Source organism: Zootoca vivipara, chromosome 2, assembly GCF_965207765.1.
Source record: "Zootoca vivipara chromosome 2, rZooViv2.hap1.1, whole genome shotgun sequence".
Classification (NCBI taxonomy): domain Eukaryota; kingdom Metazoa; phylum Chordata; class Lepidosauria; order Squamata; family Lacertidae; genus Zootoca; species Zootoca vivipara.
This window is the reverse complement of record NC_142584.1, coordinates 80,006,064-80,031,758: the sequence shown is the minus strand read 5'-3', so window position 1 is coordinate 80,031,758 and position 25,695 is coordinate 80,006,064. Positions and strand designations below refer to the sequence as shown.

The window sequence follows — 25,695 nt, the reverse complement described above, 5'->3', positions numbered from 1 at the left end:
GCCTTTTTTTCACCTTCCCACCTGCTGAACATCTGGTCTTTTTACAGTTTCTTTTCTTTACTTGCTGCATAACTTCCATCACAGTTTTGTTTTTATCTGTCTTCTCTCTCCTCTCCAATCTGTAATAATGCCTTTACTTGTTTGCTAAAGCTTCTCTCCTTTCTTCCTCTTACTTTCATCGGTATGGCCATGAAACGCTTAATTAGAGGATTGTGGATTTCTCCAGCTATGCTGAGTGCCACCATGACCTAAGAGTTATTTGGTTAAGAAACTGTATCTGCTTCTCTTTTTATCAACTGGTTTGTTGGGTGGGGAAACAGCACTTCCTTGATGACAATTTATTATCTATTTATCACTGCGTTTGAAAAAAAGAGGGAAATAAGTCTGTCTTCTGTATCCCAAAATGTCTGATTTTGTCTTTATAGGCCTAATTTGATGATTCTTTTTTCAGTAGTGACAGCAGCAGATGAAGTTGAAAAGGTAGATCTTGCAGGTTCAAGAAAAGCATCAGTTGGAGTTGTGATAGTGAATGAAACTGATTTGAAAAGGAGTAATTTATTCCCCTTAACCATGCCCAGTGAGGTCAGCAAACTTTTTCAGCAGGGGGCTGGTCCTGTTGGGAGATTCATTCCCCGTCTGCAGTCATAGGTTTATTGTGTTTCATATGACTGTATGTGTTTTCATTCCACGGAGTGGATGTGACGTAGACAGGATGTTTGTCTTCCTGTCTTCCTAAGTGGGACTGTTGTTTCCTTTGTTCTTTCTCTTTACTGCCTGTGATGCTAGAGAGAGGGAGCCATGATGAAGAGCTCCCAGTCTGTTTATATGTAAATAAACTAGCTTAGCCAGAATGCTGTGCTGCTGAGTTTGTTACGCAACTGCGCAAGCCTCTGCAGATGTGGAAGGTGTGCTGGTGCTTCATCACACCAGTCACTGTGATGTTCGGGCTGAAGAACGCTCCAGAAGCTCCTAAACGATCTCCCAGGAGGGAGGGAACATGCCAGTCGGGTATGTGTTTCTGCCATGGCCTTACTCACGAGTAGGCACCCTCCTGGACATGCCAACAGGTCCAGTGTCCCTCAGACCTTGTGGGGGCCCCGGACTATACTTTGGGGGAAAATATGAATGAATTCCTATGCCCCACAAATAACCCAGAGATGCATTTTAAATAAAAGAACACATTCTACTCATGTAAAAACACCAGGAAGGCCCCACAAATAACCCAGAAATGCATTTTAAATAAAATGACACATTCCACTCATGTAAAAACACGCTGATTCCTGGATCGTCTGCGGGCCAGATTTAGAAGGCGATTGGGCCTTAGGTTGCCTATCCATGGGCTAGATGAATTCTTATACTCCAGGCATGTGCAACAGGTAGATCGTGATCTACCGGTAGATCACTGGACGTCTGTGGTAGATCACTGGTAGATCAGTGGCTCCCCCCAAAGAAGCTAAAAAACTTTGGCTGCCCTAAAAAAAAAGCTCAACATCTTTGCCCTGCACCCCTAAAATGACCTGAACCACAAAACAGGGCTTTCCTTCCTAAAAAAAATAAAAGCTCAACGTCGGTTTCTTCCCTAAAGAAGCTCAACAACTTTTACATGAACCCCACGAAACAGGGCTTTCCTTCTTATAAAAAAAGCTCAACAACTTTGACCTGAACCCCAAAAGGGGGGGGTAGATCACTGCCAGTTTTTGTTCAATAAGAAAGAAAGAAAAACTATAGGAAGAATGAAAGTAAGTCCAATACTTCAGTATTCAAAAGCAGCATATTGAGCCAGAATACCAGTCTGTTCCTATGAAAAGCAGCATCTATTTCCTCCCAGCACTCCCCCCCCTACTTTATACTGTGGTTTGTTATGCACTTTGTTACATTCCTCACTTAAGGGTGGATTTTAAAATCCTTTAACGAGGAACAGTGTTTTATTACTTCCATTTTAAATGCACCTATAAAGTCTTGGGTTGATTTAGGCATTGCAAGATCTATTGCTATATGTACTGTTCCATTGGTCTTCAGCTGATGAGCCCACATTTAGTTGTGATTCTACCTCAGGTGATTCCACTTCAGGTTATTACCTCCTTTCTAGTTTTCTGGTGCTGCTGTTTTGGGTTAAATAAATAAATAAATAAATAATAAGAGAAGCTGAAAGATGGGAGAGAGAGAGTAGGGTGTAAGGAGACAGAGAAATATAAAAGAAGATGAACACATTCAACAACAAATTAAAAGTGGGTCCCATGTTGCAGGTAAAATCCTGGGTCTTTGTAGTTTGCTGATCACTGTGCTGTTCTATATATTATTTTGCTTTAGAGTATAATGCCTATTCTAAGCAACTTAATTGTTTTTGTTTTGTTTTAATTGTTAAGGTTGGTTAAAGCTTGAAATCACATCTGATCTCACAAGTGAGAATCTCACTTTGTGTGTAAAAGAATTAAGTTCTGAGTCTTGGTTGCATGCAAAATCTGGGAAGAACTTAATTTAAGTAGATCTCTGGTTTTTATATACTTGATGTTTTAATTAGATAGCCATAAGCAAATCAGCAACAATAGTGAATTAATACCAATATATCCATTTGTTGTTCCTGTATCTTGGGGACTGCGGGGTGTTTGCAGTGTTAGTCCTGCTCAGAGTAGACCCATTGGAATTAATAGCCATTACTAGTACTCTGCTGTCCGTGTTACAGCAGATGACCCAAGCTGTTGTAAATGTTGACATTTTACTGAAAATCCTGTAAGAATTCTGTAAATGCCACCCACTTTTCAGCTGCACACAAATGAATGCTGACAGTCACATTTAGATGACTGTCAGCATCTATTGATGTATTTCTCACTTTTAGGCTTTCACAAAATGTGTCTGGGATTATCAGGGTTCACATGTAAATTACTGCTTTTGGTGAGCTTTGACATTCTCCTGTAAAATATTCTGGGTCGTATCTGCAGTTACTTTTACTCACAGTAGGCCTACTGAAATTAATGGGCATGACTAACTTGTTGTTGTTGTTGTTTAGTCGTTTAGTCATGTCCGACTCTTCGTGACCCCATGGACCATAGCACACCAGGCACTCCTGTCTTCCACTGCCTCCCACAGTTTGGTCAAACTCATGTTTGTAGCTTCGAGAATACTGTCCAACCATTTCGTCCTCTGTCGTCCCCTTCTCCTAGTGCCCTCCATCTTTCCCAACATCTGGGTCTTTTCCAGGGAGTCTTCTCTTCTCATGAGGTGGCCAAAGTATTGGAGCCTCAGCTAACTTACTAACTTAGGTCTAGTAATTATGAGTCTTAACTTAGTTTGATGCAATCCACTGCCTATCTTATTTCGGTATGTATATGTTCCTGTTTTGTACCAAATAGCGGAGCTCATCATCCAAATATACCCAGCTGACTGGTACCATAGGCGGCACCCAGCGAAATGTCACCACACATGTAAAGAAAGAAAGAAAGAAAGAAAGAAAGAAAGAACCCGCCCACAGTTGGATAACATGATATTTTATACTGGATTTTCTTCCAAATCGTAGTTTAGCTTTAAAAGGCAAATGTTGGCACTACTATAAGTTGAAGTTTGAATGTGTGTTTGCTTCTGGGCACGTGCCAGTTGTTTTATTTGCGTGTGTTATATGTGTTGTTTCCCCCAAAACTGAAGCAAATGGAGAAGACCTTAGTACTTGCCTTAAGCTCCATGTGTATATTTTGGAACTTCCATATGCACACGGGAGCTCCTAGATTGTGGCTTTGCTAAATGCACACAAATAGCCAAATTTAGTACAGTATTGCCACATGCCTTTCTAAGTGTATTACCATTTAGATGTGTTCGATGATTAAGGAATATATAAATATATCTGATAAAAAGAATAAATAATTATACTTTGTCCCGACACTGTTATGCTCTTTGTTGGGGATGATGTTTTCTTGTAAGCCTGTCATTGCTTCAAGGTGGGATCATTCTCTGGAGGTTTGGTTTTGCACTGAGGCAACTACTGACCAGCATCCCAGTAGCTTCTTCTTCTCTTTGTCCCTGACCCCACCATGAAGCTGTTAGGTTGGAATTCAATGTTACATGAGAACCACCCCTAAGCTGATAATGCAGGGACAGCATGGCAATAGATGGATAGATAGAGACCGAACTGTAATGTCTGCTTTGTAGAACATCACCTTTAGTAATAGTGTTTGCTTTCAGCAATTCGAGGAGTGCACTGACTGATAATTTACTGGATTATCAGCAGTGATTCCTGCACCACCAGGGTTCCTTGGGGGCTCCAGTCCAGAGCTGAGAGCCATTCATTTTCTAAGTCTTGATGAGAAAGCAGCTAGAGATGTTATAGCTGTGAGCAGCACACCATGTACGGACATCCTTGTCAGCAAACAGCAATTGTCAGTTGAATTTTGTTTTGTAATTTTGCATTGTTTTGTTGATGTGTTTGATTATTACCTTGCAATTTAATTTTGCATTTTTTTGTTTGCCCCGTGAGCTGCCCTGAGAACGTGTGCTGAGGGGCTGCTCTATAAATCTAATAATAGTGCCGTGTCATTTGTATCCGGATTGGTATATAAAATTAAGCACCATTTTAACTGTAAAAGTAAATAAATAAAAAAGACATGCAGTTTTGTATATATTGAGCAATCCAGAATGTAGATTTGTGTAACAAAGCTTTCTTAGCAAAAATTTGTCTAGCCTGTATGCCTCTCTCTGCTCATAATCGCTGCTGTTTCCTGACTTCTGTTCATTTCCCCACTCCTGGAGTGGACAGCTCCCTAAAACACCTGTATTGAATTTGGAGCAGCTGCTTCATTTAGCAAGGAACTAGGAAGTGACATATAACAAGGACTGCAGTAATGGGACCCAGGTGGCGCTGTGGGTTAAACCACAGAGTCTAGGGCTTGCTGATCAGCAGGTCGGCAGTTCGAATCCCTGCAACGGGGTGAGCTCCCGTTGCTTGGTCCCAGCTCCTGCCCACCTAGCAGTTCGAAAGCACATCAAATTGCAAGTAGATAAATAGGGACCGCTCCGGCGGGAAGGTAAACAGCATTTCCGTGCGCTGCTCTGGTTCGCCAGACGCAGCTTTGTCATGCTGGCCACATGACCCAGAAGCTGTCTGCGGAAAAACGCTGGCTCCCTCGGCCTATAGAGCAAGATGAGCGCCGCAACCCCAGAGTCGGACACGATTGGACCTGATGGTCAGGGGCCCCTTTACCTTTAGGAAGTGACATATAACAAGGACTGCAGTAATTAAAATAAATGCACACAAAATAACAAACAATATCAAACAGTTGCTGTGAACTGTGTCAGTTACTTCCTTGAATGAGTGTCTGGAATCAGTAATGGACTAAAACTCAAATCCATTCGTGATAGTGGGGAACCTAAGGGACCGTCGAGTTGGGAGAATGTATATTCTGGGTGAGTTCACACTGCCATAATGAGTCGGTTCATGGTTGGAAAGGGGTGGGGTATATATTCTTCTGGTGTACCATTTTGAACCTGGGAATTCCTGGACCAATAGATTTTTTTACTAGAATGTATTTTTTTTGAAGAGGAATTCAGTTTACAGAATACAGTATTACCCTGGCCAAGGTACTCTCAATGACAGTTTAACTGAGCATATGTCAACAGTGGCTGCTGGCTAGCTTCAAGTGCCTGTTCTGATAAATGCAGATGACTCTGGCACAAAATCAGTGCATAAGCTCGCAGTTGTGGTGTTTTGCATTCCAAACAGATTAAGAATTTTAGGACAAGGAAGTTTTTATTCAAATACATCAGTTATTATGAGCTAGGGAAACTCCTACTTTGAGCCCATTATTTTTTAATAGGAATAGCCTGTTGGATCAGGCCAATGGCCCTTCTAGCCCAGAATCCTGTTCCCACAGTAGCCAGTCAGGTGCATGTGGGAAGCACAGAATCAGGACCAAATTGCAGCATCACTCTCTCCTGCTGCAGTTTCCAGCAACTGATATTCAAAAGTATTAAAAGGTAAAGGTAAAGGACCCCTAGACGGTTACTATGGGTGCAGCGCTTATCTCACTCTTAGGCCGAGGGAGTCGGCATTTGTCCACAGACAGCTTTCCGGGTCATGTGGCCTGCATGTCTAAACTGCTTCTGGTGCAATGGAACACAGTGACGGAAGCCAGAGTCGCACAGAAACGCCGTTTACCTTCCCGCCGCAGCGCTACCTATTTATCTACTCACACTGGTATGCTTTTGAACTACTAGGTTGGCAGGAGCTGGAAACAGAGCAACGGGAGCTCACTCCATTGTGGGAATTCAAACCGCCGACCTTCTGATTGGCAAGCCCAAGAGGCTCAGAGGTTTAGACCACAGTGCCACCCACGTCCTTTCAGAAGTATTACTGCTTCCGACTGTGGAGGCAGAACATAGCCATTCTCCACAACAAAATAGCAGCAGTACCTATAGGCTTGCTGATCAGAAGGTTGGCGGTTCGAATCCCTGTGACGGGGTGAGCTCCCGTGCTCGGTCCCAGCTCCGGCCAACCTAGCAGTTTGAAAGCATGCCAAAGTGCAAGTAGATAAATAGGGACCGCTACAGCGGGAAGGTAAACGGTGTTTCCATGTGCTGCTCTGGTTCGTCAGAAGCGGCTTTGTCATGCTGGCCACATGACCTGGAAGCTGTATGCCGGCTCCCTCGGCCAATAATGCGAGATGAGCACGCAACCCCAGAGTCGGTCACGACTGGACCTAATGGTCAGGGGTCCCTTTACCTTTACCTTTACCTAAAATATGCCAAGTGTTCTCCCCCTATAGCATCAGATATTTGTGTGTTTTTATCCATCTGGGAAAAAGGTTTTTTTCTTGTCATTCAGTGGTAAGTGATTAAAGGCATCTTGGCAGAAAGTTTGAAATAATAAGAAATTTCTGTGATGGGCTTTGGTAGTTTCAAGTCTTGAAATGGAAATGCAAAACTGCATGCATTACACAGCTTGAGCATAATCTACCCCTTTATTCACATGTGTCAATGGCATGATGTGGAGGCCTCTGAGCAGATGTGACCCATATCCTGTCTCCATTGCATCAGAAGCTGTATTGTACACCAATATGTCCTACTGCAACAAAAGAGACTCGTCCCCACCCAACAAGGGCATATAAATGCTCAGTCCCTAGTTGGAGCAAGCTTACTACAGCCAGTAGGTACTCTGGCCATAGCAAGGTGAGAAGATGATGTGGAGATCTGTGCAGAGACATCCCTGTGTGAGATGACCCCACAACTCATAGTGTGTGTGTGTGTGTGTGTGTGTGTGTGTTGGGCAGTGGGGGATCATGATGAAGCCAGCTAGGTGTTCAGTGGCCTCCTGGGTTCTGTGATTCCATATAGTTTTTTTTAAATGGACACATTGTTAGTATTGTATTCTATACCAAACAGTGTTTCTTTCCACTTTATGCATCTCTGGAAGTAGCCTATGAAAGCTGATGCCACAATAAATGAAAGTGTCACTCTTTTTGCATCACCATGCTAACAGAAACACTCATCTGTCTGTATCAGCTGCTTTCTCTGTTAACAGCAAATATCCAAAAATGTTGTGAATGTTGACATTTACAGGTGAATACTGACATTCCTGTAAGAATTTTGTAAGTGCCAGCCACTTTTCAGCTACACACAAATGAATGCTGACAATCTCATTTAGATGACTGTCAACATCCACTGATGTATTGTTGAGTTTAAAGCATTCAGAATATGTATCTGGAATTGCAAATGGATATTTTTTTCCAGTAAATATTGACATTTCCCTGTAAAATATTCTTGGCTGTATCTGGTGTCAATTCTACTCAGAGTAGACTCATTGAAATTAATGGACATAACTAATTTGGGTCCAACTAATGTTGGATACACTGGCCTGCGAGCGCTCCAGCTGGAGAACACCCTTTACCAAAGGTGTCATGAGCTTTGAAGATACTCGAACTCAGGACGCAAGGGGAGAAACGTGCTAAGAGGAAGACACGCTTGGCAAATCCACACTGTGATCAACTCCCGCCCGGAAACCAATGTCCCCACTGTGGAAGGACATGTGGATCCACGATTGGCCTCCACAGTCACTTAAGGACTCATTGTTAAAACCATGTTTTATGGAAGACAATCTTACTCAGCTACGAATGATCGCCGAAGAAGAAGAAGAAGAAGACCTCTCTCCGCACAGATATAGGTAACTTTTTATTGAGGTCATGGCGGACATTGTCTGGAGTGATTTGACAAAGTCCTCACAACTGACAATAGATTCATACTTCTATAGTTATTCCTCCGTATGCCATGAGCTATCACCAGCTGCTTTTCTGGTGACTGAGGTATTGTTGCCACGATCAGAACTGTGTTTTATATTCAGGGATTAAAGAAATTTAAATTTAGTTAGTGACTTAGTTGCTTACTCCTTCTATTTAGCCAGGTGTTGATAGAGAACATTTTGCTTCATGTAGGAGGCGATCTTCAGATCCCAGGCCTACGTTTCTATTTATGTGGACATGAAAGCTTAACACTTTTCTCAGTTGTATGTTGAGCCATCACTTAAACAAGATGAATCCTAGGGTGAGTTAACAGTACATTAGAAGCAAGGAGCATAGACAAAAAGAGCATCCATAGGAACTTGGATTCAGTCCAGTTTTCAATTTGATGATGAAGACACACTGTTTTAAAAAGTCTTTTGTAGAATATTCTTAGATGTTGCCCAACCAGCCCATCTTTCTGGTAAAACAAATATACTTTTATTAGAAGCCCCCTTTATTCTGATGTGCTTTACATTGTTGGAAAGAGAAGCACGTTACAGAACAGAAGGATTCTGGTTGAGTCTTCCTTTCTCTCTTGTTGCTTCCAGGTTCTTGGGGGTTTCTTTTCGTTTTTCTTTACTTCTTTATTTCTCACTGTGGAGCTGTAAAGATGACCAACCGCTTATGCCTGCATAAAGCAGTTAGTTTTATACAACAAATACATGTGTTTGAGAAAATCTCTAATAAAGGACTTTGGGTTGTGTCCTTGAGAAATAATTTATAAAGTGCAACACAGTTCAATGTGTCTATGCATCTCTAGGGGCCAATGCTGGCACAGAGCTCCTGATCTCTTCATCATGGTTAAGGATTAGAAATGGGCTGTGGGGTCATGTGCTCCTTCCCCACTTGTGATTTCCTCACTGGTATTGATCATAGTTAAGAGAGCAGTGTTAAGCATGGTTTCATGCTAACCAGGATTTCTCTCTTAACCAGGATTTGAAAGCAGCTCCAGGGCATGGTTAGCATTAAAGCTGGCATCAACAAAGACTTGGGATTTGAATATCTGATATGGAATTCGGAGAGCAATTTCCCCCTGGGTTAAGTTTGACCTTGCTAATCTTTGGCTTTTCCCGTTTAGCATTTCATTTGGCTCCCCTGCTTGAGTTATCTGGATCTGTTTTGCAATAGCATCTTTGCACATGACATGTGCTTGTTGCCATACTGTCTTCTGTACTGCTATATTATGACCAGGATTGTGGACCTGTGGGGAGTGATCTGTGACTGAGATTGGATTACATTTGATCTCTTCTAGTTCTGATTCTATAGACTGTGTAAAGCTCGAGAAGTACCGGTAATAGCTTTGGTACTACTTTCTTTCCCCTGTTTTTTATCTCGTATGTTGAGCTGTCTAGTTTTCTGTAACCTATCAGTGATCAGTTTCTATTCCAGTCCTTTCCTCCAGTCTGTTTTTCTTTCCTTCCACTTCTGCTTTCCAGTACAGTATGTTCAAATATCTGTAGTCCTTTCAGAACTGATCCTGTAGCTCATCTTATCAACCTGACTACCATTTGTTCTCTCTGCTTGGTTTTGTAAATTAACATGATAATATAACCATAAAATTACAGAAATATTGCACAATAAAAAGCTGCAGTGTTTTCTGTTCTGTTTATGACTAAATATTGGTGTATATTAGTAACCCATGTTAATTTAGGAGTAAGAGCTATGAATATCAGTGGTATTTATTTCTGAGTAGGTACATTTAGGATTATATCCTAATGGTGCAGTCCTATACCCACTTAGGGAGTAATCCAAGCCCAAGATCTGCCAGAATGAGCAAATTTTGCTCCAGTGCATCTCTGGCTCAGACAGCCAGTTCCTGGAGCAGCTTGGCTATACCGGTTTAAACTTCCTCGTCCTGGCTCAACCGGGACTAGTAGCCAGCTGAGTAAAGACTGTTGGATCTGATGCCAGCGTAAGCCCTGAAAAAAAAGGTGCTCTAGAGTGGGAGGTTTCAGGAGGACTTAACACTTGAAATTAACTGTTTTCAGTTCAGTCACGTGACCTTGTAATCTGACAGAACTAATGCTGACCAAAATGGTAGTGCAAGTCAAACTCTGTTTTAAAGCCACTAGAGGTCAAAGAGAACAACAATTACCAGACCTTTAGAAGGCATCTCAAGGCAGCCCTGTTTAGGGAAGCTTTTAATGTTTGATGGATTTCTGTATTTTAATGTTTGATGGATTTCTGTATTTTAGAATTTCTGTTTTGTTGGAAGCCGCCCAGAGTGGCTGGGGGAACCCGGCCAGATGGGCGGGGTATAAATAATAAATTATTATTATTATTATTATTATTATTATTATTAAAGCCTTGCTTTCCCTCTGCCAGGCTTAGACTGGCCTAGCTGGCAGTAGCCCTGCTCTTGAATGGAGTTTGGATCTGACATACTTTATATTGGTTTAATGACATCACGCTGACTTCCCATGCTTAGGATTGCTTCCAAACCTGGGCGTAAGTCCATTGAATTCAATGGGTGTTACTTCTGAGTAGACATGTGTAGGATTGGGTTGTAAAAGTTACAAAGCAGAGATATGGAAAGTCATCGTTGAAACCAATTGTTTCTTCTAAATTTAAACACCATGGAAAATGTAAACTCACGATGTCATTCTCAGTAGAGTTCAGGTGATGAGATAAAGAAGAAATCTTGAAAACAAATGAGCCCTTATTTAGAAAGTGCTTTCTCCCAAAATAGACCATTTTCTGATGGTTGAGAACTTCAGTAGAGATGTTGCTGTTAAACAAAACAGCAACAAAAAATAGCACCTTTTTATCCCTTCCTTATTTTCTGCTCTTCATTAGACCTGTAAACATTACTGCATGAAACACATCTTTGTTCAAAATCCAGAGGATTTAATCTAAAAATAATCCTAAAATTCCTTAAACATTCAGTGAAAAATGCTAATAAAAAAGGAAATGTTTGCTCCGAGATTGTTGCACAGTATATTTGATACTTCTATAAAATAAATCAACCAGATTAGAATACATTTAAAGTGAAAATAATTTATTACTATAGGAAGTACCTGCAAAATGGTCATTGGATACCATTTTTAAGCTCCAAGGAAATAAATTTATTGGCCAACTGGAATAAATTAATTTGTTCAACCTGAGACAGCTGAATAGCAGCTCAGGTGCTGATTCTTGTGGTTGTCTAAGCAAACCCGACCTCTTTTTATTGCAAAACATGGTCAACAGATTTTTGTGGTTGTGGATCTGCTTAGTCTAAAAGCCTCTGCAATGAATCTTCCTTTACTTTTTATCCTAATTGTCATAGGTTATGTGATGTGCTTATTTGCATCTAGTCTTTAGAATTGTTTCACCATGTAGGGATATTGGCCTTGAGCCCCCTGCCAAAATGGAGGAGCACCGCAATGAGTCCCTTGGTGAGGCTTAAAACGTTCCAACTCTTAACTGCCCCAACTAAAGGGGTAAGCAAGGTAAAAGTTCAAAAGGGGTAAACCTAGTGCAGCAATAGCCTTGGATTAGCAGGAGCATTGATACCCAGTTTGACTGTAAGAGTTCAAGAGTTCTGTATGTTTCACTGTAGTAAAGCAACTAATACATTCATAAAAACCAGGCAAGAAATAAAATAGAATAGATAATAAGGAACAACAGACACAAGCATGTTAGCAAGACTGTTTGATGGACAAAAAACAATGGGCCACACACAACCCAAGTTACTGCTATCTGATCATTATTAATCCTGAACGTCAAAGAAGCAGGAAGAATACTTTAATAGTCTATAGATAAGATGTCCAGAGTGTCAAAATGAGTATGTAATATATATATGTGTGAGAAATTTAAACAGAGTAAGAAATGACTATGCCTATTAGCAATGTTGACTAAACGTGATCCACCTGGAGAAGGAACTGGCAAGCCACTCCAGTATCCCTGCCAAGAAAACTCCATGGACAAAGACAACAGGCATATAAAAGTTATGACGCTGGAAGATGAGCCCCTCAGGTCGGAAGGCGTCCAACATGCTACTGAGGAAGAGCGGAGGACAAGTACAAGTAGATTCAGAGCTGATGAAGCGGCTGGGCCAAAGCCGAAAGGACGCTCAGTTGCGGATATGCCTGGAAGCGAAAGGAAAGTCCGATGCTGTAAAGAAAAATATTGCATAGGAACCTGGAATGTAAGAACCATGAATGGAGGTAAGCTGGATGTGGTCAAAAATGAGATGACAAGAATAAATATCGACATCCTGGGCATCAGTGAACTAAAATGGAAGGGAATGGGCGAATTTAGTTCGGGTGACTATCATATCTACTACTGTGGGCAAGAATCCTGTAGAAGAAATGGAGTGGCCCGCATAGTCAACAAAAGAGTGGCAAAAGCTGTAATGGGATGCAATCTCAAAAATGACAGAATGATCTCGATACGAATCCAAGGCAGACCTTTTAACATCACAGTAATCCAAGTTTATGCACCAACTACCGGTGCTGAAGAAAGTGAAATTGACCAATTCTATGAAGACCTACAACACCTTCTAGAAATGACACCAAAGAAGGATGTTCTTCTCATTACAGGGGATTGGAATGCTAAAGTAGGGAATCAAGAGATAAAAGGAATAACTGGCAAGTTTGGCCTTGGAGTTCAAAATGAAGCAGGGCAAAGGCTAATAGAGTTCTGTCAAGAGAACAAGCTGGTCATCACAAACACTCTCTTCCAACAACACAAGAGACGACTCTACACATGGATATCACCAAATGGGCAGCATCGAAATCAGATTGATTATATTCTCTGCAGCCAAAGATGGAGAAGCTCTATACAGTCAGCAAAAACAAGACCTGGAGCTGACTGTAACTCAGATCATCAGCTTCTTATAGCAAAATTCCAGCTTAAACTGAAGAAAGTAGGAAAAACCACTGGGCCAGTAAGATACAATCTGAATCAAATCCCTTATGAATACACAGTGGAAGTGAGGAACAGGTTTAAGGATTTAGATTTGGTGGACAGAGTGCCTGAAGAACTATGGATGGAGGCTCGTAACATTATACAGGAGGCAGCAACGAAAACCATCCCAAGGAAAAGGAAATGCAAGAAAGCAAAATGGCTGTCCAACGAGGCCTTACAAATAGCGGAGGAGAGGAGGCAAGCAAAATGCAAGGGAGATAGGGAAAGATACAGGAAACTGAATGCAGATTTCCAAAAAGCAGCAAGGAGAGACAAGAGGGTCTTCTTAAATGAGCAATGCAAAGAAATAGAGGAAAACAATAGAATGGGGAAAACCAGAGATCTGTTCAAGAAAATTGGAGATATGAAAGGAACATTTCGTACAAAGATTACCATAATCAAGGACAAAAGTGGTAAGGACCTAACAGAAGCAGAAGACATCAAGAAGAGGTGGCAAGAATACACAGAGGAATTATACCAGAAAGACATGGAGGTTTCGTACACCCCAGGTAGTGTGGTTGCTGACCTTGAGCCAGACATCTTGGAGAGTGAAATCAAATGGGCCTTAGAAAGCACTGCTAATAACAAGGCCAGTGGAAGTGATGATATTCCAGCTGAACTATTTAAAATTTTAAAAGATGATGCTGTTAAGGTCATGATGCCAGCAAGTTTGGAAAACTCAGCAATGGCCAGAGGATTGGAGAAGATCAGTCTACATCCCAATTCCAAAGAAGGGCAGTGCCAAAGAATGCTCCAACTACCGCACAATTGCGCTCATTTCACACGCTAGCAAGGTTATGCTCAAAATTCTACAAGGCAGGCTTAGGCAGTATGTGGACCGAGAACTCCCAGAAGTGCAAGCTGGATTTCGAAAGGGCAGAGGAACCAGAGACCAAATAGCAAACATGCGCTGGATTATGGAGAAAGCTAGAGAGTTCCAGAAAAACGTCTACTTCTGCTTCATTGACTATGCAAAAGCCTTTGACTGTGTCGACCACAGCAAACTATGGCAAGTTCTTAAAGAAATGGGAGTGCCTGATCACCTCATCTGTCTCCTGAGAAATCTCTATGTGGGACAAGAAGCTACAGTTAGAACTGGATATGGAACAACTGATTGGTTCAAAATTGGGAAAGGAGTACGACAAGGTTGTATATTGTCTCCCTGCTTATTTAACTTATATGCAGAATTCATCATGCGAAAGGCTGGACTAGATGAATCCCAAGCCGGAATTAAGATTGCCGGAAGAAATATCAACAACCTCAGATATGCAGATGACACAACCTTGATGGCAGAAAGCGAGGAGGAATTAAAGAACCTTTTAATGAGGGTGAAAGAGGAGAGCGCAAAATATGGTCTGAAGCTCAACATCAAAAAAACCAAGATCATGGCCACCGGTCCCATCACCTCCTGGCAAATAGAAGGGGAAGAAATGGAGGCAGTGAGAGATTTTACTTTCTTGGGCTCCTTGATCACTGCAGATGGTGACAGCAGTCACGAAATTAAAAGACGCCTGCTTCTTGGGAGAAAAGCAATGACAAACCTAGACAGCATCTTAAAAAGCAGAGACATCACCTTGCCGACAAAGGTCCTTATAGTTAAAGCTATGGTTTTCCCAGTAGTGATGTATGGAAGTGAGAGCTGGACCATAAAGAAGGCTGATCGCCGAAGAATTGATGCTTTTGAATTATGGTGCTGGAGGAGACTCTTGAGAGTCCCATGGACTGCTAGAAGATCAAACCTATCCATTCTTAAGGAAATCAGCCCTGAGTGCTCCCTGGAAGGACAGATCGTGAAGCTGAGGCTCCAATACTTTGGCCACCTCATGAGAAGAGAAGAATCCTTGGAAAAGACCCTGATGTTGGGAAAGATTGAGGGCACTAGGAGAAGGGGACGACAGAGGACAAGATGCTTGGACAGTGTTCTCGAAGCTACGAACATGAGTTTGACCAAACTGCGGGAGGCAGTGCAAGACAGGAGTGCCTGGCGTGCTATGGTCCATGGGGTCACGAAGAGTCGGACACGACTAAACGACTAAACAACAACAACAAATTAGCAATGTTGTGGCGCCCGTTAGAATGACAGATCTCTGGAGAGATGCTACCGGTAACTCTTCATGTGAAGAAGGCATATCTGTTCAGTACCTGCTTCTTTGATTGTACAAAGGACGTAAATGTTGATGAGGCAGGAAGAAAAATGGGCAGGAGAACAGGTGATGGTGTAAGAACATCTCAAAGAGTGCTTTAAAATGTTTTAATTAATTCGAATTGGAAGGTCATAAAGACCTGAATTTCTTGAAGGATCTAGCTAAGCTAATTTCACAATCACTTAATATCACAGGCTAGATTGCACAGGTGGTGTAGACAGTAAGTGTTGTGTGATACAGAAGAGAGCATTGGAGTTCTATGCACTCTACCACTGTACGTGACAGCCAGAGTTTACCTCATGTAATGTGTGTGAATAGACCTTGAGTATGCAGTCTATTCATGCTCTCTTTTTTTCCGTGAAATGGAGCCATTTCATATTTAAGCTTCTGCTTACGGTATTATAAGGGCAAGCGCATGGTCTGAGATTTTACTTCCATGCTCACTGTGTACATATCTTACAACTTTGGGGTCACGTGTGTGTGATCCAGCCCTATGTTTGAGAATTAGCACAGTCCAAGAAGGCTAGGGAAGAGCCAGCATAGTGCCTGCTGTTATATGGGGAAGAAGAAAGACTGGACTGTAAACACCTCAGAGGTTATAAGAGCAAACCACATACACACAAAGTATAAAAAATAATAAACAGTGCATTACCGTGGGTGTATTTAACGGAATTTATAGCTGTATAACACATGGTGCTACATAGCCACCATAATTGAAACACCTCATTGCCAATTAATACGTGAAGCATAACTGTAGAGATTTTGTTGCTTTATTTTCATGTGTGTTAAATGTTCTTTATTCTCTTATTTTGCTGCATTACATGTACACTGCCCTGGACTTCTTTGGAATGAAGGGCAGGATAGAAATGTATCAAATAAAAAAGTAATGGTAGGTCAACCAAAAGTAAAAAAGTAATGGTAGCTCAACAAAATTCCTTTCTTTGGTAAAGGCAACTGATTCAGTTGATGGGTGCCATTTTCTTTGTCTCAATGCAATCCTGATAACTGCTAGAATAGTTTGCAATTTCTTGCAAGTGTGGAACGGGCATTATGTGGCCCTTGTAAATAAAAGTGCCAGTTCTGCAGATTGAAGTGGCCAACTGGGCCCATGTGGGGTAAGGTGATTCTTCAAGTAAACTGGTCACAAGCTGTTGGGAAACCCAGTCAGATGGGCAGGGTATAAATAAAAAATTATTATAATAAATTATTATGTACTAACATGAACATCTTGATTTCGACTTGTTACCAAATTATTATGAATAATGTTTTTTCCCATGGCAAATGCACTTGCAGTATGGTGATTTCTAGGCACAATCTTTTTAAAAATATTTGGTAATTCTTTATTTCTCCCTTCTGCCTTTTTTTTTTTTAAAAAAAATCCATTTATGGCACAGAGTTAATCATGGAATCTAGTGTATGTTCTAGCAATGTCAGAGTCCATCTACCTTAGCAGTATATTCGTATATGTCATTCTTACACATAAAAATAAAAAGCCCTTTGGCAATAAAAGTAACTATAACATACAGAATTCTTCTTAGTTTGAAAATGTGCTCAGAAGGATAGTGTACTATTGTAATTTCATAAACCCACAGTTAAAATGAACTTGTGCTTTCAGGTTTTGGCATTGTCAAGTTACTTTTAGTAATCTCTTAATTATATTTTTATTTTCAGATCTTCAGCCTGGAGAAGTCATTTTAAGGAATTCGTTGCCTTTTGGAAGAATGCTGTGAAGCAGCTTGCCAACAATAGCAACTGGAAATAGAGGTTGAATAACCCACTTAAGTGTGATTAATTTCTTATTAAGTAGTACCTCACATTAAAATAAAAATGTATGGAAGTGCAAGAACAATCAGTAACTTGGAAGGCAGTCCTGCCAGATCCCCTCGCTTGCCAAGATCTCCTCGGCTGGGCCATAGGCGAACAAGTAGTGGAGGAGGTGGAGGGACAGGTAAGACGTTATCAATGGAGAATATCCAGTCACTTAATGCCGCCTATGCAACATCCGGACCAATGTACCTGAGTGACCATGAAGGTGTGGCATCCACTACTTACCCCAAGGGCACAATGACTCTTGGAAGGGCTACAAATCGAGCTGTGTACGGTGGTCGAGTGACAGCTATGGGGAGCAGTCCTAATATTGCTTCCGCTGGCCTTTCCCACTCAGACCTCCTTTCTTACACCGATCAGCATGGGGGGCTGACCACTTCTGCACATCACCACCACCACCAGATCCCTTCTATGTTGAGACAGGTAAGGGACAGCACCATGCTAGATCTACAAGCTCAGCTTAAGGAGTTACAGAGAGAGAATGACTTGCTGAGGAAAGAACTGGACATCAAAGATAGCAAGCTTGGCTCTTCCATGAATAGCATCAAGACCTTCTGGAGCCCCGAGCTCAAAAAGGAAAGAGTGCTGCGGAAAGAAGAAGCGGCCAGAATGTCTGTTCTGAAAGAGCAGATGAGGGTTTCTCATGAGGAGAACCAGGTAAGCAATTGCAAATGAAAATAATGGTATGCGGAAAAGGCAATTGTGGCTTTGCTTATTGTAGTCTTCTCCAACCTGGTCTCCCCCATATATTTTGGACTACAACTTGCATCAGCCACAGCCATTATGGACATGCTGGCTAGGCCTGATAGGACTCTTAGTCCAAAATAACTGGAGGGCACCAGGTAGGGTAAGTTGCATTATTGTGTAGTGATGGCCTACTGGTGGCATGTTTTGGCTTTGTAACATAATAATTCCGTTGCCTGTTTCTAGTTTCTAACTGGGAAGAAAGTGCACCAATAAGCTTCACTTCATTCAGAATTTCTTAGTCTTCTCCATTAATAATGTGGAGAATGATTGTTAGTCACTACCTATTTTTTTGTATTTTCAGGACTTTTTGCAATAATATAAATGCATCCAGGAAACTTTACTATAGAAACATGTTATATATCTATCAAGGAGAGAGGGCATAGTCAAGATAGACCAGTAGGTCAGGGGCTTAACTTACATTAAACAGTAAGGTAAAGGTAAAGGGACCTCTGACCGTTAGGTCCAGTTGCAGACGACTCTGGGGTTGCGGCGCTCTTCTTGCTTTTCTGGCCGAGGGAGCTGGCGTACAGCTTCCGGGTCATATGGCCAGCATGACTAAGTCGGGTTTGGCCCCTGTGTCTGTATTCTTGGTATGTAGCCAACTGTCTTAGGTTGGGTGTGGGCATCTGTAAGTATTGCCATATAACTCCCCCTTTTCCCTTTACACCTGAGGATTACACTTCATGCATCGGATGAAGTGGAGTTGAAGTAAAGTGAAAGCTTGTGCCACAACATGTTAGTTTGTTTTTAAAGTGCCACAAGACCTCCCTGGTTTTTGCTGCAACAGATTAATAAAATAAAAGCACACACGCTTCAGATATCCATCTTGCTTAGGTGCAAGTACGCTAGCTTTTAAAACATTATCTGCCTCTTGCTTTGAGGGGTGGGGCTTGAAACTGCCTTTCTCCTGAGTTTAGCACCAGATGCATAAATCTATTACAGTATAACGCGTGGTCATAGTTTCCATGAGAACTCCACTCATGGGATTCTCCTGCTGGTGAAATTTCCAGTGAATGTTCCTCCCCCTGCAGCTATTGTATACATCCACCATGTGTCATGGAGAATGTGCACATAATCTGCCCATGAAGAGGCCATTGTGCACATTTCCCAACCAATAATCTCTATTAGGCCTTTGGAAATGTGTATTATCTCAGTTGCGTTTTGTACATTCTTTGGGCATTATACACATTCTCCAGTCAATACGTTTACTTTCCAAGAAACATGCCCTGTGCTTCTCTTTCAAGTTCAGAGGTGGGCAACCAATGGCCTGCAGGCCACTCCCACAGATCATTGGGGGGAAAGAGGGCATGGTTTTGCTAATGCCAAGCTGATTCTGTTATAAGCACTTAACTGTTGTTGTGAAGGGTCACTGTTCTTATTTTGAATATTACCCCAAAGATGGGAAGGGTGCCGACAGTAGTAAATGCAATAACATTCTACGCACCATTCCCAATTATATCTGGCATGCTAGAGAGAGGTATGCATCTCTCTGTGTGTAAAATGGGGACATGGTATTTTCAAAGTAACAAGATTAGTGATATAAGTGCTTTCAGAAAATGCAGTTTTAATAGAAGAGGAATATTAACATAGTTCTACTCAGCAACTCGGATAGAGAATAGGATTCTCCTTAAACAACTGAGGTACAGGTGTGAGTTTATTGCACAAAGAAACCATTGTATCGAAAGCCCTTCAGTCAAGATATCTTGAAATCTCTATTGCAATTGGTATATTTTCAAACTAGTTAAACTCTGAGTTGCTAATGCTATGTGCTTAATTCTGCAAGTGTCCTTAAGCCTTGTGGCAGTGTTCGGTGAAAGGTGTGCAATATTAACCCCCATAGTAGGTATCTACACTCCCCTCTAAAGAAGCTTCAGATATTTTAGGGAAATAAATCTTGAACTTTTTAATGATTATTTGATATACAGTCATACCTTGGTTTAAGTACGCTTTGGTTTGAGTACTTTCAGTTTAAGTACTCCGTGGACCCATCTGGAATGGATTAATCCACCTTCCATTACTTTCGCTTCAGGTTAAGTATGCTTCAGGTTAAGTACAGACTTCCGGAACCAATTGTGTACTTAAACCGAATTACCACTGTATGTGTAAAAACCAGCTCTTGGGTTTTGTATTCTTCTTCTTCTTGTTGTTGTTGTTACAGTCATACCTTGGTTTACGACCGCAGTTCGTTCCGGGGAGCCGGTCGCTCCCCGAGTATGTCGTAAACGGAGCGGCTCTTCTGCGTGTGCGCGAAGCGCCGATAGAGTGCTTCTGCACATCCGTGCGCCGCGGAACCCGGATGTAAACACTTCTGGGTCCGCGGCGGTCGCAAACCGATCGGTCGCAAACCGTGGCGGTCATAAATGGAGGTATGACTGTATTATTATTTGAATTTAAATACCGCCCTATACCCGGAGGTCTCAGAGCAGCTCACAGAACAAACTTTATCTAACTCTTGACCAACAAATAGCATTAAGGTTGGGGCAATGAAGCAGAGAAAAACACTATGAGGTAAGAGGTGGTTTGTCCCTGCTGGCTAATAATAAATTCTACAAGACAAAATACAAGAAGTGATTAAATGGGACAACACTGAAGTATGGAGAAAACCCAGTTCTTCAGTCCCATCCTCAAAATGAAAGTCATCCCATTTGAAATTCACCGTGTTGGGTACAAGGCTACCATTAACTGTTTCGGTTGAAGCAATTACTAGTCACATTCCTGGATTGGAATCATATTGTCCCCCCCCCCCCAAATATAGCTCCAATATTCAGTCCCTGTGCGACGAACCCAAAAGGACTTTGCCACCAATTAATATGCGGCAAACCCAGTCCCGGCGTTGTCACTAAACTTTCGGGGATCCTTCTTAATATGTGACGAAATGTCCTCCCTCTCTATTACTAAAAATGTGACACAGGAATCCGGGGTGAAACCACCCCCCCCACTTCTCCTGCTGCCTTAAAATAAACCCCTGTTACTTGGGTTTCTTAGTAAAGAGAGTCTTCCAGCTTACATGGCCTGGTATCATGATAAACTCTAGGCTGTTTGACAGACTAACCTCTTGCCTACAGTAAAGGGTCTCAGTCAGATTGATTCCCCACTGCAAAAGTTTGCCCTTTCCACTCTGGCAACTTTGTAGCACCCCAGGTTAGCCTCCTAAGCCTCCTCCGTGTAACTCTAAGACACAAACCGTTGCCTCTATTCCCGAGGTAACTTTTGTCCTCTACTGAGCCACCACTTCTGTGAGATTAGATACCCAGCTGGAATAACTAAGCACATCCACTAACATTTAAGAAAGCTTTATTACTAGAGGTCTTTTAAACGCGTAATGGTTTCATGTGTACAGGCTCTTAGATCATATTCTTAGTTTCAATAAACAATGGCTAGATAATATAATTCAATTAAACTCCTCAGAACACTTTAAGATCTCCTACGCCTACCCACACTCTCCCTCGCTCCCACAACCCTCTCAACCGAATTAACCTCCCTCCCATTCCTTTTAAACCCCTGGCAGTCCCGCCCCTCAGGAATGGAATGTGTCATTTATCCAGGAGGTTGGGGTTTAACTCTCTGCACCCTGGAGTTCTTTTGCCCACCAGGCCAATCCGTCACACCCTGACTTCCATTTCCACTTACTAGCAAAAGATACTTGTTTCTGCATTCTTTCCCATTCAAAGATGTGTTCATTTCTGATCTGATGAGGTAGCAGGGAGGACAGGGGGGTTGGATGTGCTCTAAATGCTTCTGTTGTAAGCACCTACCTTCATAAAGGTTTTTTGTTTGTTTGTTTGTTTTAAATCATACCTAGAAAAGGCTCTGTGACATTAAAGATCTGTCAATCATGGCAGAAAAGTCATCTGTGTTTTCTTAATTAAGACACCCATGCCAGAGGCCTTAGAGCAGACATGAAGCATAGTGAATTGGTTTAAGCTCTTGGTATGAGTTGCTATTCCATCACTGTGTAAGTAATAGAGTGGTTAATCCCCAAGGCCCTCTGTGGCCCTCCAGATGTAGTCGGACTTCCAACAGTCCCAGTAGGTTTGTCCTATGGTCCTACTTAGTTGTGAACCGGATACATCTTGGGAGCCAGAGGTTTCCCATCCCTTTTCTATCCCTACTTGAAGACTGCAGAGGTCCCTGGGACAAATATGGTTCCTGCTTGCTCACAACACACCTTTTCATATGGGAATGGTTAGGATTATTGGCATTCTGGATTCCTGAGTCCCCATTTGAACGCAAAATTAAAGAAAAAGAAATAAACAAGTTTTAAAACGTTCTAAGGTCTCATTGCACAGATGGTGTGAATATTTGCCCTCTGCATTTGTTCATTGTTCTTGGACATCATTCACTGGAAGAGATATAATGAGTGAAGCTTCCTGCTAGGATTATAGAGAATATTCTAAAAACGTTCTGATGTTGTCAGAGTTTGGGTTGCCAACTTTTGTTTTCCTAAATTCTGGTGCACCAGAGTGATTGCTTTTGAATATATGAAGCTTGACTCTCCTTTATGAAGGGAACAGCCTGGCCTTTTGTGGAATCTGGTATCGTATATTTCACCCTCGGCTTGGCTCTCTGCAGTGCCAGCAGCCCACTGCTTTTGGACGAGGTGGCTGGAAGTTGCCAGACTGAGTGGGAGACCGTGGCCTGTGCTACATGGTTCATCTGCTTGCGGCTTGAAAAACACTCTTACTGTGGAGAGAATTTCCACATTAGCAGCACAGTATGTGTATGCACATTTGAATTCAGAGAACAAAGCATTTGAACTAACCAACAATAAAATAGCTTAGCTGGTTTTCTAGTTTTGCATCTTCCAGTTCTGGCAACCAGCCATGAAGCTAAAATTCTGGCCAGTTAAGAAGTATATCTAGACACATGAATAAATGAGTGCAATACTATGCATCAGCTGCCCAGAGTGGTGGTGGTGGGAGGGGGACCCGGCCAGATAGGCGGGGTATAAATAATAAATTATTATTATTATCACTTTTAAAAATATTGTACTGCTTCATTACATGAACACCTCACACAAACTATTTATTACAAGACATGCAAAATACTGTTATAGGTCAGGACAAAAAAAAAATCCAGGGTAAAATTGACTGGATTACTGTCTGTGGAAACATAATTTTCATTAAGTAATGTTGGCTTTACAGGTGATTTCTTTCTTTCTTTCTTGACATATTTTATCTGTCTAATTTGTCACAGTGTAGATTATTTTACCTTTTATTTTTAATTTTCTTGTATGATGTCATTTGTTCTGTGATTAATAAAAGATAAGTGAGAAAAAATATCAAGTCGTGTGTAATATTTATAGCTTCAATGGTAACAGCGCTTCTTCAGTTTGACAGCTCATTGATGAAGGAATAGCAATAAATTACACTGTCTGTAGTCATATGAAACGTTTGATCTGTAAAATAATGGATGCAAATCCAGCTAAACAACAAAAAACCATATCCAATTCATGCAGATATGTAAGCACAATAGTACAGAAAATGTTGTTTGTTACAAAATTAAGATGTAAATTCCTTCCTTTCACCATGCTCTTATGCAAGTTTACCCAAATGTAATTCTTATCATATGGCACTTGCTCCCAATTGAGTTTAGGTTTGCAAACATAATGATACATAGGAGTTTGCACTCCTATGCAACTTAATATTACATTCCTTTTTCTTTTAGTAGACATGTATAGGATCGCAGTGCAAGTCATATGCACCATAATCCTATGCAGGTTTACTCAGAAGCAAATTATTCCCTAGTATGTGTGTTTAGATATGCAGCCTTAGGAACGCAGGGAGGGTTGTTTTAAACTTTTACTCAGCGCGGACCCATTGAAATTAAGGACCATGACTAATTTGGGTCTATTAATTTCAGTGGGTCTACTCTAAGTAAAAGTTAATACGACCCTGATATTTTAGGATTATGCAATCATCTAGTGTTTCCTTGTAATATGGCAGAGGAGTCCAGGGTCCATTTTTGTTGTTGTATGCTCTGTTTACCAGATGGATGGGGACGACATTCCTGATAGGGAATGTCTTCAACTTGCAGCATCCTCTTCAGAGGGGAAGAGTCATCCATCTCTCCAATCTTCATGTCTCTATGAGTGTCTGAGAGAAAGGCTTGCTTAAGTGCTTGTTTTGTGTGGATTTTCCTTTTGTCTAGTCCTCTCCTTCATCCTGTTTGCTAGATCACCTTTCTGAGTGGGTTTTTCCACTGTGTTTTCCTGTTGGCTGCTCCCCTCCCCAGCTCTTCATTTCTACTTCATTCTCTTCATGTTTCTCTCCTCCTCCCTGATGTCTGGGGAAGGAAGAGTGTAGGGCGCACCTGGATTCTGCCCCGATTGCCAGGCAGGCACAGGAGGAGTCCATAGAGGAGACAGGGCCAGGAGCTAGCATTTCCTGCCCTTTTCTGGAAAAGGCGAGAATGCCATTTTGTTTCATCAACTCAACATTTCTCTTTCAAACAAGTTTTCTAGTCCTTTGGTCAGCTTTACATAAATCCAGTACCGTATGTATTTGTTTGTGTTTTGTTTGTGTGAACTTGTTTGAGATTGTTATGGATAAAAAAAATCATTATTGTTTTTCATGTTAAAATCTCATGTTAAGGTAAATACAACTGAATGACTGGCACCAAATGTTCTATTCTCTGCTCATTGTTTTAATTTTATTTTTGTCTTTCAAAGGTTTTTTTTTGCACTTAATTGCTCATTTTTAACTTTCTGTTGGATTGTATTTTCTTTATTCCATTCACTTTCATTCACTGAAACTGAGGACATTTTAGGTAAGTAACATAATCCATTTTACGTTTTAGTGTCTGTGTTCAGAATGTGGAAAAACTGAGTGCAAGTGTTGGGGAGATTGTGGTAGTTGATGTTGTGTGTTAGTAGTGGTGCGTTCATAAATGCATATTTAAGTATAATGTTCTGTGGCTGAAGTGCTCATAGTAGATTGGTTTTTGAAGTATTCAATCACTGTAATATAAATGATCAGAGATGGGTGGAAGATAAAAATGGGAACTCTGAGTTTAGCTGCTGTTTTGGTATATAAGCCTCCAATTATTAATGTTCTCAGTACAGTACTGTTTGTAGTCTAGGCAGCCGAGATTGTTTTCACCTGGTGTTCAAAACAGCAGACTATTGTCCCATATGGCAAACCACATCACTGCAGCTTCTCAGAGAAAATGTTCCAGACTGATTCCTCCTAGGCTGGCTGTTGGGTTCCCCTGGACCAGTAGGAGTATAGGAAGGCTTCCTGTTTCAGCAGAGCTTTGCTTGAATACCTGAGGTCTGGCATGGCTTGTCTTTCTAGTCTTGTTCTTCGGTTCTGCTTCTTGACATGCCCTCTGATTCTGGCTATCTTTGGTCCCGACTCCCAGCTCCTGACTCACACCTGATTGCTGCCTGTGGCCTAATCCTGACAACCAGGATCTTCTGAAAAAGTCCTTTATAAAACCCTCTTGTTGTTTCCCCTCTGTATTGGTTCTGCGCACCACAGGCACCACACTGGTGATCCCCGATATACATATCATTGGCATCTTTTTAGGATGAAAGATGAGGACACTCGGGTTCAGAAAATAATTTAATATAACAGGATTATTAAATTATTTTCTGAACCCGAGTGTTCATTTTATAAGAATACAGAAAAGTTAAAATTTCAAGGTAATGTTATGAAACATTTCACTGCCAAATATTCCAGTGTATACATCAAACAGGCTTTCTTGTCACTGGTAAATTCTCTTTATTCCCTCCCTGTAGGTCTTTGTGTGATAATACAATAGCACATTCTTTTTCAAGATGCAAGCATCTCCCACCCACTACCTTTTCCACCTGGGGGCTCTGCTAT

General features: G+C 41.4%; 1 protein-coding gene across 1 annotated transcript in view; it reads left to right on the top strand.

The window, feature by feature from the left end:
• The window catches only part of ERC2 (ELKS/RAB6-interacting/CAST family member 2), a 391,348-nt gene that overhangs the window by 5,710 nt on the left and 359,943 nt on the right, over nt 1–25,695 (top strand). Inside the window, exon 2 of the mRNA XM_060271028.2 lies at nt 16,964–17,776. Within this exon, the coding sequence (XP_060127011.1) occupies nt 17,120–17,776 (657 nt within the window). The 5' untranslated portion in view covers nt 16,964–17,119. The remainder of the gene's footprint in view (nt 1–16,963; nt 17,777–25,695) is intronic.